This window comes from Carcharodon carcharias, chromosome 3 (genome assembly GCF_017639515.1).
Source record: "Carcharodon carcharias isolate sCarCar2 chromosome 3, sCarCar2.pri, whole genome shotgun sequence".
In the NCBI taxonomy this organism is placed as follows: domain Eukaryota; kingdom Metazoa; phylum Chordata; class Chondrichthyes; order Lamniformes; family Lamnidae; genus Carcharodon; species Carcharodon carcharias.
The window spans coordinates 7,285,067-7,302,246 of NC_054469.1; the positions used below are offsets into that span (position 1 = coordinate 7,285,067).

The 17,180-nt window shown below is 44.2% G+C and overlaps 1 protein-coding gene across 4 annotated transcripts in view; it reads right to left on the reverse strand.

The window, feature by feature from the left end:
* The window catches only part of zgc:86598 (STKc_CK2_alpha domain-containing protein), a 99,703-nt gene that overhangs the window by 21,937 nt on the left and 60,586 nt on the right, over positions 1 to 17,180 (reverse strand). For 3 of the 4 annotated variants that reach the window (XM_041185125.1, XM_041185128.1, XM_041185129.1), the window contains exons 8-11: positions 8,838 to 8,948; positions 5,126 to 5,227; positions 3,281 to 3,381; positions 610 to 758 (exon numbers count right to left, since the gene is read on the reverse strand). In XM_041185125.1, coding sequence (XP_041041059.1) covers positions 610 to 758; positions 3,281 to 3,381; positions 5,126 to 5,227; positions 8,838 to 8,948 — 463 coding nt within the window. The remainder of the gene's footprint in view (positions 1 to 609; positions 759 to 3,280; positions 3,382 to 5,125; positions 5,228 to 8,837; positions 8,949 to 17,180) is intronic. The other variant, XM_041185127.1, reaches the window with a different exon arrangement.

A 17,180-nucleotide genomic window follows, 5' to 3' on the forward strand; every position in this document is an offset into this window, starting at 1 on the left:
TATGGTTGAGATAGAGTAGAAAGGGTCTATATTCTCTGGAGCTTAGAAGGATAAGAAGTGATCTCATTGAAAATGTGTAAGATTCTGGAGAGGATGTTTGCCCTGGATGGAGAGTCTAGAACTAGACAGCACAGTCTCAGGATAATGAGTCCACCATTTAGGACCGATATGAGTGTTGTGAATCTTGGGAATTCTCTACCACACAGAGCAGTTGTCGAGTGTATTCAAGACAGAGGTTGTCGGATTTTTGGGCACTGGAATAAGAAATAGAGGGATAGAGCAGGAAAGTGGAGTTGAGGTTGAAGATCAATCCTGATCTTAATGAAGGGTACAGCAGGCTCAAGGCACTGTACAGCCTAATCCTGCTCCTATTTCTTAAGTTTTTTTTTAAGTGCTACAAGTGTTTAGTACGAAAGCTCAGTGCAACTCTAAACCCAGTACAGCTACAGGTTGGAAATATACACCTAGCTAGTGAGCGTCAAAGAGAGAGGAAAATATCCTGCCGCGCACTTCCAGCATTTTCAATTACTTTATCGCAGATACCCGCCACTTTACTCTCTCCCTCCTCCACCCACTGGTGTTTTACAGCATGCTCTGGGGGAGACGTACAGAAGTAAGGGTGTTCCATGGCCTCTCTCGCTGTAAGCCGTGCTTGGTGATCATATCGAAGCAACTTGTCCAGGAAGTCCAGGGCCTCTGAGCTGACCAAGTGCTGGTTCTCACTGTGCACAAAGCGTTCCCACCTCTTCCGAGAATGCCTGGAGATGAAAGGGGATGATAGGTTAACAAGTATTGGAAACCCATCATATTACGGTGCTTCAGAGGCACCCCCTAAAGCATTTTTGAGGTACAGTCATACAACAGACCCTGCAGCCAGCTGTCACATAGCAAGATCCTGGGAATAGCATGAGCACCTGGCAAGCTTCCGGGAACAGCACCAGCACACAGCAAGATCCTGGGAGCAGCACCAGCACACGGCAAGATCCCGGGAGCAGCACCAGCACACGGCAAGATCCCGGGAGCAGCACCAGCACACGGCAAGATCCCGGGAGCAGCACCAGCACACGGCAAGATCCCGGGAGCAGCACCAGCACACGGCAAGATCCCGGGAACAGCACAGGCACATGGCAAGATCCTGGAAATGGAACCAGCACCAGCACAAGCACACAACAAGATCCCAGAAGCAGCACTGAGATACACAAATGATTAATCTATTTTTAGTAGCATTATTGTAGGGAGAATGCAGGTCAGTCACTGGGGAACTAGTACGGTGTGATCTTCAACACCAGAATGGGCAAACACTGCAACATCTCAGCTGAAAGATAGAACCTAGGCTCAAGGCCAGAAGCGAGTTTTGTACCCAAACCTCCTGATTTAGAGATAAGTGTGTTAAGAACGGAGCCAAGCTGATAGGTACATATCTGCTAATGAGGACCATTTGGAGGGTCTGTGATTAAAAATTTAATTCAAGAAAAGTATGCAGTTCACTTTTGAATAGGGTAGTACACTAGAGGGTTTCAATGGCCTTATCTCCATGCTATACACCTGGAGGAGCTGAATGACCTTATCCCCATGTACACCTGGAGAAGCTGAATGGCAAAATCCCCATGCTGTACACCTGATGTTTTGCTGGGTTCCTACAGTTCTAACAGCTCAGCATCACCACCAAGAGGAGCACAGTGATATTGCAGTAATTTGTAACATATACAGGAAGGGAAATATTAGCCAGGGTTGCTTCTCATTCCTGGCCCCATTCAGTACTCTCTGCTCTACAAGCACACGTGGACAAATGGTAAGAATAAGGCCAGGCTCGGATGTGATGAACTCCCTCCCAAACAGCACTGTGAGTGTACCCACACTACAGGGATTGCAGCAGCTCAGGAAGCCAGCTCACCACCACCTTCTCAAGGGCAATTAGGGATGGGCAATCAATTCTAGTCCAGCCAGTGACATCTATGTCCCATGAAAGAATATAAAAATGGTTGGTTGAGGTAACAGTGTGTGACCAGCTCCCGTAGAACCAGAGACCAGCACCAGTGCCTTCAGCAAGGGAGAAGACCACCTATATGGTGGAAAGATGGTCCTGCTCCATGGCTTCTGCCAACACACTCCTGTCCAGCGCTGGACAAATGCAAGGAAAATCTCTGCAACTGCCCTCTTCCCCCACCCACTCTTCTTTCTATCTCAATCCTCCATTCAGCTGAAGCATGTTCAAATCCCTCCACGCCCTTACCACTTCCTCCCCCCACCTCCATCTCTGTAACCTCCTTCAGCCCTTCAACAGCTTGAGATCTGCTTTCCTCCAATTATCTTGAGCATCCCCCACCAACATCCCCACACCCAATGTCTTTGTTTCACAATTAATGGCCGTGGTTTTAGCTGTCTAGATGTCAAACTCTGAAATTCCCTTCCCTAAATCCATCCTCCTTTAAGAAGCTCCTTAAAACAATACCTTCCCAAGTGTCTGCAACCTGGGCCTAAAAGTGACCAAAAACCTCTTGAACGAACCAAAAATCTCCCCAAAAAACTAGAGGGATTTGAACATGCTTCAGCTGAATGGAGGATTGAGATAGAAAGAAGAGTGGGTGGGGGAAGAGGGCAGTTGCAGAGATTTTCCTTGCATTTGTCCAGCGCTGGACAGGAGTGTGTTGGCAGAAGCCATGGAGCAGGACCATCTTTCCACCATATAGGTGGTCTTCTCCCTTGCTGAAGGCACTGGTGCTGGTCTCTGGTTCTATGGGAGCATAAACAGTACCCTCGGTGTTACAAGGCCGTAGGCTCGAGCCCCAGTATAGTAGTAACATGCCCTCTTTTGCACTGATGTCCTGAAGCGGATGCACAGAGGCAAGGATGAGGAGGAAGGAGGCTCCAGTCTCGCTATAAATACTTCCTCTAGGCCAGTGGAATAGAGGTAGTGTCACTGGACTAGTATTCCAGAGACCCAGGTTCGAATCCCACCACGGCAGATGGAAAAACATGAATTCAACAAAAACCTGGAACTTTTAAGTCTAATGATGACCACGAAACCATCGGCGATTGTCGTAAAAACCCATCTGGTTCACTAATGTCCTTTAGGGAAGGAAATCTGCCATCTTTACCTGGTCTAGCCTACGTGTGACTCCAGACCCACAGCAATGTGGTTGACTTTTAAATGCCCTCTGAATAAGGGCAATTAGGGGTGGGCAATAAATGCTGGCCTAGCCAGCGACACCCACATCCCATAACTGAAAAAAAAATCCCTTCAGGTTTCAATGAATAAATAAAAACCACGAGGACTCACCTGCCCAAAATATCATTAAAGCGTGGGTCTAGCTCGATGTTGTATTTGTCAATATAATCGTACAAGTCTTCTGTACCCAGCACCTTCGCAATTCTAACCAACTGGAAACAAGTGAACAATATATCAACGACCTGGATCTAGGTCAACAGAACATCATTTCAAAGTCTGTAGATAGCACAGAACAGTATGGAGACTCCAGGAGGACACAGACAGGCTGGTGAAATGGACAGGCACACGGTGCCTGCAATTTAATGCAGAGGGGTATGAAATGATACATACTGGTTGGAAGAATGAGGAGAGACAATATAAACTAAACAGTACAATTCTAAAGTCGGTGCAGAAACAGAGAGTCCTAGGGGTGTATGTACAGGTGGAAGGACACTTAAGAAGCTAGTTTATAGGTCTTTGGGAGCCTTGGCTCACAGGGGCATTGAGTAAAAAATTAAGGAACTTAGACTATGCTGTTACAATTCACTGGTTAGGCCTCAGGTGCAGTATTGCATCCAATTCTGGACACCACACTTTAGGAAGAATTTGAAGACACCCAGAATCCCATATGCTTTACTGAGTACTCTCTCAACTTACCTTGCCATCTTCAAAGTTCTGTGTACGTACTCACCAGGGATGGGGAATGTCAGTTAATGTGGAGAGACTGGAGAAGCTGGGATTGTTCTCCTTAGAGCCGAGAAGGGACTTGACAGGGTGGATGCTGAAAGGATGGTTCTCCTGGTGGGAGAGACTAGAACTAGAGGACACAGTTTAAAAATAAGAAGTCGCCCATTTAAAATTTCTCTCTCTCCAAGGTTTGTGAATCTTTCAAACTGTCTCCCCAGAGAGCGATGGAGGCAGGGTCAATGAAGGAGTCAAAGGTTATCTGGGGTAGGCGGAATGTGGAGCTGAGGCCACAATCAGATCGGCCATGATCTTACTCAATGGCGGAGCAGGCTCGAGGGGTTGGATGGCCAACTCCTGCTACTAATTCCTATGTTCATATGTAAGGTTAATGGGAGATTTCATATAATTAGATGGATGTCCAAAATCAGGAAGAGCTTTGAAATGTTACCTGTGGCAGAAGGGTCAGTAACTAAAGGAAACTAATTTCAGATAAGTGGCCAAAGGACCAAGGGTAACATGAGGAAACCTTTTTGTACACAGCAAGTTGTGATCTGGAACTTGCTGCCTGAAAGAGTGGTGGAAGCAGATTCAATAATATCTTTCAAAAGAAGATTGGATGAATATTTGAAGGGAAGAAAATTGCAGGGCTATAGGGAAAAAGGAGAGTGGGACTAATTAAATAGCTCTTTCAAAGAGCTGGCACAGGCCTAGTGGGGCAAATAGCCTCTTTCTGTCTCGTGCTGCATCACTCTGTGGTGAAAATAAGATTTAGCATTCGACTTTTTGGGTGAAGTAAGTTCAGCCGAGGGTGGGGGTGGTGTGCTAAAGGGGATGTAGAGAGAGGGTACGCTCGAGAATGAGACACATAGAGGGAGAAAAAATGCTTGCAGGTACAGCAAACAGCATGTGAGAGTGAGAGAAAGCGAGCGAGATACAGAACAAGAGAGATAGGCTGCCTGGCCTACTGTGTCTCTTCCTCTTTTAGAATAATGTACAGCATAACCAAGAATTATCAGAATTTGGCAAAATCATTAACTATGATGGCTGAGGTAGGCTGATCATGCAGAGTTTAGTGGATCAGTCAGCAACCCTTGTTTTCTTTCTTGCTAGTAAATTAATAATGCTCACAGGGAAACGGGCAGATAATGGGTGAGGGGAAGAGTCTATTGTATAAAACTCTCTCTACAGGTAGTTTGATGTATCTGGAACATAAAGGTGATGAGCTATCACCTGATCATAGTTGTCGTGTCCGTGGAAGAAGGGTTCCTTTCTGAAGATCATGCTGGCCAGCATACAACCTAAACTCCACATGTCTAGACTGTAGTCATACATCTAGGAAAGAACAAGAGATTTAGTTAGTTAGTTAGTTAACACTGCATTATGGTCAACTGGGATTAGCTTATTTTCTCCAAATATTTCTCTGCAGATAATTATCCAATTCCCTTTTGAATGCCTTGATTGACCCTGCCTCCCCCACACTCTCAAATAGTTTATTCCAGATCCTAATCATTCGCTGTCTAATTAAGGTTTTCCTCATGTCACCTCTGGTTCTTTTTGTCAACAAGGTGACCAGCTCCTGGTGAAGAATTGAAGGCACACATCGGAGGGGTGGGGTGGGGTGGGGGTTGGTCTTCTGCGAGAGCTTTTTATGCCAGCCGAGAGGAGACCACAGAGGACGGTGCCTATTGGGCATGTGCAAAGCTCCAACATTGGAAATACAGGAAAAGCCGTGTTCTGGCCTTAAACAACCCGGGACATGTGACTTCCGCCCCAATTACGAGGCAATCCCATAAATCCCAGAATGGTTGGTCAACCTGCTTGTCCGGTTCTCGGTCCTACCGCCAAGGGGAATGGTTTCTATCTACTCTGTCCAGACCCCTCATGATTTTGAATACCAGTACTTCTATCAAATCTCTTTTTAACCTTCTGAGGAGAACAGCTCCAGCTTCTCCAATTAACCCATGTAAAAGTTGCGGGTACGCACAAGTGTGTGCGGCCGGGAAAACAGGGTAATGCTGTGTTGTCAGGTCCCAGCAATAGAAGCAGAGTTAGCCAGTGTACATCAGGTGAAATTTGCTAAAACGGCACTTCCGCATTGGAAAGCAATGCTGTTATGCTTAGACGTGCTGCTTAATGTAACTCGTTGTGACTGAAGCATTGTTCGGAGACAGTGTTAAAAGACTGTAGGCAACACAGGCCATTCACACAGAGAGTAGGTGGGAGGAGCAGCAGGGTCATTAACAGTGTGTGTGTGTGAGGAGCAGTGGGGCCATTAACAGTGAGAGTGCAAGAGCAGCAAGGCCATTAACAGAGTGTGAGAGAGGAGCAGCGAGGCCATTAACACTGAGAGAGTGCGAGAGGAACAGGAATATTAACAGCAACTATAGGCCATTGAATTTAACTTTGATGATGGGGGCACCTCTTGAAACAATAATCCGGAACAATATTAATCATCACATGGACAAATGCAGATTAAGTCTGGAAAGCTAGCATGGATTTGTTGAGGGAAAAGTATGTTTAACTAAATTCCTGGAGTTGTTTGAAGAGGTGACAGAGAGGACTGATGAAGGTAAGGTTGTTGCAATTGGCATTTGATATAGTGTAGCGCAACAGACTTATGGGAAAAGTTATAGCTCATGGAATAAAAAAAGATAGTAGCAACAAGGATACAAAATTGGCTGAGCAACAGGAAACAGAGTAATGGTTAATAGAGGTTTTTTGGGCTAGAGAAAGGTTTGTAGTGAAGTTCCCCAGGGGTCAGTGTTGGGACGTTTGTTCTTCCTAATATATATTAATGACTTAGACCTTGGTGTCCAGGGCACAATTTCAAAGTTTGCGAATGATACTAAGCTTGGAAGTATTGTGAACTGTGAGGAGGACAGTGTAAAACTTCAAGAGGACACAGACAAGTTGGTGGAATGGGCAGATAGATGAAGTTCAATGTGGAGAAATGTGACATGATTCATTTTGGTAGGAAGAACGCAAAGGTGATATAAAACAAAGGGTACAATTCTAAAGAGGTGCAGGAGCAGAGGGACCTGGGTGTATATGTGAATAAGTCATCGAAGGTGGCAGGACAGGTTGAGAGCATGGTTAATAAAGCATACTGGGTTTTATTAATAGTTGTCATGAAGATATTAATATATGTTATTGGAAATTATTTTAAATTGGACTTGTGATAGGGTCTGTGTCTGTGGGTGTGAGTGTGTGTGGCTTAATTGGATTAAAGCCAGCTAGTCTGGGCGCTTTGATGTATAGTAGTTTTGAGATGCTATATAGTAAGGTAGAGGGTACATTTGGATTTTGTTAAATAAACCATTCAAAGACTGAGGGTGGAATCTTACACCTAGCTAGGAGACACCATGCAATATGTTTATATTACTAATAAAATTGGTACTATGAAAGGGGTTTTATTGTTAGAAGAGGTGGAGTTCAAAGGGTTTGGTGATACAATGAGAATTTACATTCAAAGGGAAGGCTAGGTATATACAGGAAAGAATTTTGTGTGTGTGAGTCAGAGGCATGCTGCCTGTAAGCCTACAACTGTACGAAGGAACCAAATTGAAAGGAACTTCATTTTGAATTTGTAAGATAAAATGTGCTTTTCTTGGTGTCTGTTTACAGTCTATGGGTTATTGTTGCCTTGGTGAAGATTTACTAGGGGTGATTAATTTGGTGGGTTTGTTTAAAACTTATTATGGCAGTAATTTGTAGACATGTCTATGTGTTTAATTCCTTGTTAAATTAATAAATGTTTAATTTATATAAAAAACCTCTGGAGGCTTGATGTTCCTACATATGAAAGGATCAAGAACAAGAAGGCACAGATTTACAGTAATTGGCAAAGGGATGCAAAAGCAATATGAGGAAAATCTTTTTCACACAGCAAGTGGTTAGGGTCTGGAATGCACTGCCTGACAGTATGTTGGAGGTAGGTTCAATTGAAGCATTCAAAAGGAAATTACACTGTTATCTGAAAAGGAAGGATGTGCAGGGTTACAAGAAAAGATGGGGAAATGGCACTAAGGGAATTGTTCATTTGGAGAGCCAGTGCAGACATGATGGGCCAAATGGCCTCTTGCACCATAACAATTCTGTGATTCACTGAGCACTTTTGCCTCTGAATTCAAAGGGTTTAAATCCCACTCTACTGGTTTGAGCAAATAATCCAGGTTAATGTCAGTACTGAACATGAGCTGCATTGGGGGAGATGTCCTCTCTCAGATAAGACATTAAACCAAGGCCATATTAGCCCCTCTCAAGTGGATGTAAAAAAATTCCACAACATTATTTCAAAGAAGAGCACAGAATATCCTCCTGGTGTCCTGGTCACTAATTATTCCTCAACAAACATCACGAGAACAGGTAATCTGGTCCTTATCTCATTGCCTTATGTGGGATCTTGCTGTGTGCAAACTGGTGGTCAGGTTTCCTACAAGAGTTTCCAGAGTGAGAGTTACAAGATTGATTCCTACTTAAAGAGCCTCACTTACTTAGATAGGCTCAAGAAGCTGGGTCTGTTTTCTCTGGAACATTGCTATCAAATGGCACTTACTCAGCAACAACCTGCACACTGATACTCAGTTAGGAAGGGAACTCCAAGATTATAACTGAAGGAACAGCAATATAGTCTCAGGTCAGGATGGGGATGGTGTGTGGCTTGGAGGTGAACTTGCAGATGGTGATGTTCCCATGCATCTGCTGCCCTTGACCTTCTAGGTGGTCGAGTCATGGGTTTGGAAGGAGCCTTGGTGAGTTGTTGCAAAGCATCTATCTCTCAATAGGGATACTCTCCGGCCCTCATTGGTTTACAGGCCTATGTGTAGTCATGATGCCCTCTCTGTTAAGAGGCATGGGACAGGCTTGATGGACCAGCTAGTGTTTTCCTGTCCATTATTTTGTCCAGTTAAGACACTAACAGTCTAGCCCTTCGTTAACATACCTGATAGTCGACCAAAAGCTCGGGCCCCTTGAAGTATCTGGATGCCACCCGTACATTGTACTCCTGCCCTGGATGGTAAAACTCTGCCAGACCCCAGTCTATTAGTCGAAGCTACAGGTCCGATGAGAGAATTAAAAAACAACACAAATCAGGATAATTGCTCCACACATCATGACAGAAAGATGCTATAGATTCCTAGCTGGACGGGGTCAGGAAGCGGGCTCACTCCTTATGAGCCCTCATAGTTGTTGTGAAACAATTCCCAGTCATGAATTACAGTGGAGAGGTTGAGAGCAGGCTGGAAGGAAATTACCATCCCCCATCGGACAGTATCAGCCAAGGCTCAAAGCGTTGCACTGTGTCATGTCTCAAGGTCAGAAGATACAGGTTCAAGCTCCATTCAAGAGACTTAAGCACATTACCAAGCAAACCCCAACTGTGTCATGCCAAGGGAGTGCACAAGGATTGGCGGGGCAGTGCCAAGTGAAGGTGGCCCTGTCGACAGGGCACCGAGGGAATGCCGCACAGTCAGAGGGGCAATGCTGAGTGAGGGAGCACCGCATGGTCGGAGGGCCAGCACCGAGGGAACGCCGCACAGTCAGAGGGGCAGTGCCGAGTGAGGGAGCGCCGCATGGTCGGAGGGCCAGCACTGAGGGAGTGCCGCACAGTCAGAGGGGCAGTGCTGAGTGAGGGAGCGCCGCATGGTCAGAGGGCCAGCACCGAGGGAGTGCCGCACGGTCGGAAGGGCAATACTGGGTGAGGGGGCGCTGCATGGTCGGTAGGCCAGCGCCGAGAGAGTGCCGCTCCATTGGAGGGTCAGTGCTGAGGGACCACCGCATGATTGGAGGGCCAGCGCCGACGGAGTGCCGCACAGTCGGAAGGGCAGCACTGAGGGAGCGCCGCACGGTCAGAGGGGCAATACTGAAGCTGAGTTGCACTGTTCGAACTGCCAAAATTTGGACGCGATGTTAAAATAAAGTCCCGTCTGCCTTCTCAGGTGGACAAAAAAGATTCCAGGGTCACTATTTTGAAGAGCAGGGGAGATCTCCCCAGTGTCTTGGTCAAAATTTATTGCTAACATTGCTAAAATAGCTTAGCAAGTCTTTAACATATTGCTCTTGTGGGACTATACTTCAAAAATACCTCATTCAATGTAAAGCACTTAGGGACATCAGGTGGTCACGTGAGGTGCTATAGAAATGCAAGTTTTTTCTTTTCAATTCTTTTTAACTCCACAACATCAATGGTGGAGGTGTGAGGGTAAAGGTGCTCTGGTCACACTGTGATACACACATCGACAAACAAACACACGTACACAGAGTCCGAGAACAGGTGAGGGAAGAATAATTTTAAAAAGTTGCATCTAACTTTTGACACATTTAGGGGACCAAATTAGTCTACTGGAAAAACGTGCTTGATTAATCTGAATTTTAATTAGTTGTGGGTACTCACTTTTAACTGCCACCCATTAAGTATGCAGTTATTACAGAGCATTTTACACCTCAGAAACAGGCCATTTGGCCTATCGGGTCCATGCTGATGAACCTCCTCCTGTTCTGCTCCATGTCACCCTATCACCATATCATTCTATTCTTTTCTTCCTCGTCTTAGTCAACCTTTTCCTTTAGTGCTTAGCAGCAACTAGATATGAAAATCGTGTTGCATGTGAAAAACTCGGCAGCCATTCCAACATCTAATAGCCAAAGTAAATAACTAGCCATAAATCATTTAAAAGTTATAGTTCAATGTGAAACTTTAATCAAGTTGGAGGAATATAGAAACAGGAGGCCATTCAGCCCTTCGAGCCTGTTCTGTCATTCAATTAGATCATGGTTAACTTGTATCTTAACTCCATCTACCAGACTAAGAAAGGCACAGATTGATCAGGGATAGTCAGCATGGTTTTGCTGGGGGAAGATCCTGCCTTACTAACTTAAAAGAATTTTTTGAGGAAGTAACAAAGAGGATTGATGAGGGTAGTGCAGCGGATGTTGTCTATGTGGATTTCATTAAGGCATTTGACAAGGTCCCACATGCCAGACTGGTCAGGAAAGTGACACAACATTGGCTCAGTGACAGGAAACGAAGGGTAATGGTCAAGGGATGTTTTTGCAAATGGGAAACTGTTTCAGGTAGTGTTCCACAGGGCTTAGTGTTGAGGCCCTTGCTGTCTATTGTATATATTAATGCTTTAGACTTAAATGCGGGAGGCAGGATTGGGAAATTTGCAGATGATACAAAAATTGGCCAAGTAGTTGGTGGTGAAGAAGATAGTTGTTGATTCCAGAATGATCTCAATGGTTTGGTTGAATGGGCGGAGAAGTAGCAAATAGAATTCAATCTGGAAAAGTGAGAGGTAATGCATTTGAGGAGGGTAAACAAGACAAGGGAATAAACGGGAAGTTATTGAGGGAGGTTGAGGAAGTGAGACCTTGGAGTGCATGCCAACAGGTCCTTGAAGGTGGCAGGACAGGTGGACAAGAAAGCATATGGAATGCTTTCCTTTATTGGGTGAGGTATTGAATACAAAAGCAAGGATGTAATAATGGAACTGTATACAATGCTGGTTAGGCCACAGCTGGAATTTTATGTACACCACTTGGTCACCACATTACAGGAAGGACATAATTGCTCTAGAGAGAATGCGGAGGAGATTTACAAGAATGTTGCCAGGGTTTGAAAATTGCAGCTATGAGGAAAGATTGGATAGGCTAGGGTTGTTTTCCTTAGGACAAAGGAGGCTAAGGGGGTGACCTAGTTAAGGTGTACAAAATTATGATGGGCTTAGATAAGGTAGACTGGAAAGACTTGTTTCCTCTAGCTGAGGAGTTGATTACGAGGTGGAATAGGTTTAAGGTGATTGGAGGATTTGAGGGGGCCTGAGGAAAATCTTGTTCACCCAGAAGGTGATGCGTGTCTGGAATTCACTGCCTAAGTTGGTGGTTGAGGCTGAAATGCTCAGCTCTTTTAAAAAAGTACCTGGATCTGCATCTGAAGGGCTGTAACCTGCAAAGCTATGGACCAGGTGCTGGAAAGTGGAATTAAAATGAGCAGCTTGTCCCTTTTTTTTCTCTTTTTGGCTGGCATGGATACGATGGGCTGAATGTCCTCTTTCTGCACTGTAAATTTTCTATGGTTCCCTGGTTAGGTAAACTCCAACATCTACTATTGTTTAGGAGGGGGAGAGGGTTCCAGGCTCAATTGTACAGCGCCTTGGTGATACCACATCTGGAATACTGTTTTATTTTAATTCATTCACTGGCTGGGCCAGCATTTATTGCCCATCCCTAGTTGCCCTTGAGAAGGTGGTGATGAGCTGCCTTCTTGAACCGCTGCAGTCCATGTGATGTAGGTACACCCACAGTGCTGTTAGGGGAGGGAGTTCCAGGATTTTGACCCAGCAACAGTGAAGGAACAGCGATAGGTTTCCAAGTCAGGATGGTGCGAGGAAGTTCCAGGTGATGGTGTTACTATCTATCTGCTGCCCTTGTCCTTCTTGATGGTAGTGGTCATGGGTTTGGAAGGTGCTATCTGAGGAGGCATGATGAATTCCTGCAGTGTATTTTGTAGATGGTACACACTGCTGCAATTGTGCGTTGGTGGTGGAGGGAGTGAATATTTGTGGATGTGGTGCCAATCAAGCAGGCTGCTTTGTCCTGGATGGTGTCAAGCTTCTTGAGTGTTGTGGGAGCTGCACTCATCCAGGCAAGTGGGGAGTATTCCATCACACTCCTGACTTGTGCCTTGTAGATCGTGGACAGGCTTTGGGGAGTCAGGAGGTGAGTTACCGTTGCAGAATTCTTGGCCTTTTGTAGCCGCAGTATTTATATGGCTAGTCCAGTTCAGTTTCTGGTCAATGGTAACCCCCAGGATGTTGATAGTGGGGAATTCTATGATGGTAATGCCACTGAACGTCAAGGGAGATGGTTAGATTCTCTCTTGTTGGAGATGGTCATTGCCTGGCACTTGTGTGGTGCGCATGTTACTTGCCACTTGTCAACCCAAGCCTGGATATTGTCCAGGTCTTGCTGCATTTGGACATGGACTGCTTCAGTATTTGAGGAATCGTGAATGGTGCTGAACGTTGTGCAATCATCAGCAAACATCCCCACTGCTGACTTTATGATGAAAGGAAGGTCATTGATGAAGCAGCTGAAGAAAACTATGTGTAGTTTTGGTCTCTTTACTTAAGAAAGGATATAATAGCATTAGAAGCAATTCAAAGAAGGTTCAATTGACTGATGCCTGGAATGAGGGGGTTGTCCAATCATGAAAAGTTGGACAGGTTGGGCCTGATCCATTGGAGTTTAGAAGAATAAGAGGTGATCTTATTGAAACATATGAGATCCTGATGGGAATTGACAAGTTGGATGTTGAGAGGATGTTTCCCCTTCCGGGAGACACTACGACTAGGGCACACAATAAGGAGTCATCCAATTAAGATGGAGATGAGGAAAATTATTTTTCTCTGAGGGCCGTTGGTCCAGAGAGTGGAGAAGGCTGGGTCATATGAACATATGAATTAGGAGCTGGAGTAGACCACTCTGCCCTTATGCCTGCTCCTCCATTCAATAAGATCATGGCTGATCAGAATGTAACCTCAACCCCACATTTCTGCCTACCCCCCAATAACCTTCCACCCCCTTGTTAATCAAAAATCTATCTAGTTCTGCCTTTAAAATTTTTAAGGAAAAGAGATCCAAAGACTCTCAACCCTCAAAAAAATTTCTCCTCATCTCTGTCTTAAATGAGCAACCCCTTGCTTTTTAAACAGTGACCCCTAGTTCTAGATTCTCTCACAAGAGGAAACATCCTCTCCACATCCACCCTGTCAAGACCCTTCAGTATCTTAAAAGGTTTCAATTAAGTCGCCTCTTACTCTTCTAACTCCAGTGGATACAGTGTCCAGCCTTTCCTCATAACAGTGTCTAACTTTTCCTGGTATTAGTCTAGTAAACCTTCTCTGAGTTGCTTCTAACGCATTTACATCTTTCTTTAAATAAGGAGACCAGTACTCTTCACAGTACTACGAATGTGGTCTTAGTAGTGCCCTGTATAACTGAAGCATAACCTCCTTACTTTTGTAAGCAATTCCCCTCATGATAAATAACATTCTATTAACTTTCCTAATTACCTGCTGTCCCTGCATACTAGCCTTTTGTGATTCATGTACTAGGACACTTAGATCCTTCTGCATTTCAGAGCTCTGCAATCTCTCACCATTTAGGTAACAAGCTTTTTTATTCTTCCTGCCAAAATGAACAACTTCACATTTTTCCACATTATAATCCATTTGCCAAGTCTTTGCCCACTCACTTAACATATCTATGTCCCTTTGTAGCCTCCTTACGTCTTCTTCACAATTTACTTTCCTGCCAATCTTTGTGTCATCAGCAAATTTAGCCACCATTCCTTCAGCCCCTTCATCCAAGTCATTTACATAAATTGTAACAAGTTGAGGCCCCAGCACCGATCCATGTGACACACCACTCATCACATCCTGCCAACCAGAAATAGATCCATTTATGCCAACTCTCTGCTTCCCATTAGCTAGTCAATCTTCGGTCCATGCCAATATGTTACCCCCTACACCATGAGCTTTTATTTTCTACAATAACCTTTGATGTGACACTTTATCAAATGCCTTCTGGAAATCTAAATAAAGTACATCCACTAGTTCTTCTTTATCCACAGCACATGTGACTCCTTCAAAGAGCTCAAATAAATTGATTAAACATGATATCCGTTTCACAAAACCATGTTGAGTCTACCTGATTGCCTTGAATTTTTCTAAGTGCCCTGCTGTAACATCTTTAATAATAGCTTCTAACATTTTCCCTATGACAAATGTGAGGCTAACTGGCCTAAAGTTTCCTGCTTTCTGGTCCCTCTCTTTTTGAATAAAGGAGTTATATTTGCTATTTTCCAATCTAATGCAACCTTCACCTAATCAAGGGAATTTTGGAAAATCAAAACCTGTGCATCAACTATCTCACTAGTCATGTCTTTCAGGACCATAGGGTGAAGTCCAGTCAGACCTGGGGATTTGTCAACCCGTAGCCCCAACAATTTACTCAATGCGATTGTAATTTTCCTGAGTTCCTCCCTCCCTTCCATTTCCTGATTTACAGCTATTTCGGAGTGTTACTTGTGTCATCTATAATGAAGACTGAAGCAAAATACCTGTTTAATTCATCCACCATCTCCCTACTTTCCATTATCAATTCCCTAGACACACTCTCTATAGGACTAACACTCACTTTGTTAACTCTTTTCTTATTTAAATATCTATCGAAACTCTTACTATCCGTCTTTACATTGCTAGCTAACTTTCTCTTGTACTCTAATTTTTCTTTCCTTATTAATCTTTTTGTCATTCTTTGCTACTCTTTATACTCTTTCCAATCTTCTGACCTGCCGCCCATCTTTGCGTAATTATATGCTTTTTCTTTGATACTATCTTTAACTTTTTTAGTTAACCACAGATTGTGGGCCCTCCCCTTGGGATGTTTCTTTCTCATTGGAATGTATCTATTCTGTGCATTCTGAAATATCCCTTTAAATGTCTGCCACTGAACTTCCATTGACATATGCCTTAACTTCATTTGCCAGCTGACTTTAGCTAGCTCTGCTTTCATGCTCCCATAATTGTCCTTATTTAAGTTTAAAATACTAGTCTTGGACACACTCATTTCTCCCTCAAAGTTAATGTAAAATTCAATCATATTATGATCGCTGCTACCTAGGGGTGCCTTCACTAGGAGGTTATCAATTAATCCTATCTCGTTGCTCAATACCAGGTCTAGTACAGTCTGTTCTCCGGTTGGCTCAGGACATGCTGTTTTAAGAAACTCCAGGACACACTGTTCTAAGAAACTATCTCGAAAACATTCTATGAACTCCTCATCTACGCTACCTTTGCCCATCGGATTTATCCAATCTATATGTAAATTAAAATCCCACATGATTATGGTTGTACCTTTCTGGCAAACTCCCATTATCTCTTCTTTTATACTCTGTCCTACTGTGTAGTTACAATTAGGGGGCCTGTACACCACTCCCACAAGTGACTTCTTGCCTTTATCATTACTCATCTCAACCCAAACCGCTTTTACATCCTGGTTTCCTGAACTTAGGTCATCCCTCTCTAATGTGCTAATTCCATCATTAATTAGCAGATCCAACCCTCCAACTTTTCCTAATTTTCTGTCCTTTCTAAATGTCACATACCCTTCAATATTCAGGTCCCAATCTGTGTCATCCTGTAACCATATCTCTGTAATGGCTATCAGATCATACTTATTTATTTCTATTTGCGCCATCAGTTCATCTGTTTTGTTTAGGATGCTACTTGCGTTTAGATACAGAGCCTTTAGTATTTTTTTATTATTTTGTAGCGTCAAGCCTTATCTGCTGATTTACTCTTAGAAATGTACTCTCGGTTCCTTCCTGTCACAGTCTATCATTTCCCATAATAATACCTTTCTCTCTTGCCTTGTCTCTACTCTTTGGTGTACCATATCTCCCCAAATTTGATCCCTTGCCCCCACTATTCAGTTTAAAACCCTCTCTACTTCCCTAGTTAGGCAGCTCAAGAGGACACCAGCCCCAGCACAGTTCAGTGTAGACTGTCCCAACAGTACAGATCCCACTTTCACCAGTACTGGTGTCAATGCCCCACTTTTCTCACACCAGCCTCTGAGCCACACATTCATTTCTCTACTTTTAATTGTCCTATGCCAATTTGCACATGGTTCAGGTAATAATCCAGAAATTATTACCTTTGAGGTTCAGCTTCTTAATTTGGTGCCTCGTTCCTCATACTGACTATGCAGAGTCTCCTTCCTCATCCTGCCTATGTCGTTGGTACCTACATGGACCATGACCACTGGATCTTCCCCTCCAACTGCAAGTTCCTCTCCAGCCCTGAGCAGATGTCTCGAACTAGGCAGGCAACAAAGTCTTCTGAATACTCTCTCTTTACTACAGAGAACAGTGTCAATCCCGCACTCTATACTGTCCCCTACAGCCACTGCATTCCTTTTTGCTCCCCCCATTTGGATGGTTTTCTGTACCACGGTGGCATGGTCAGTTTCTACATCCACCCTGCAGACCCTGTTCTCAACCAATCAAGCTGAGAGAACCTCAAACCTGTTGGACCATTGCAGAGGCTCACACTCCTGCCCTCTGGGTCCCCTTACCTGCCTCACTCGCAGTCACACCCTCCTGTCCCTGACCACTGACCAAATCAGAAGGCCCTATCCTAAGTGTTGTGACTGCCTCCTGGTATAATGCATCCAGATAACTTTCCCCCTCCCTGATCTGTCGCAGAGCTTGCAGCTC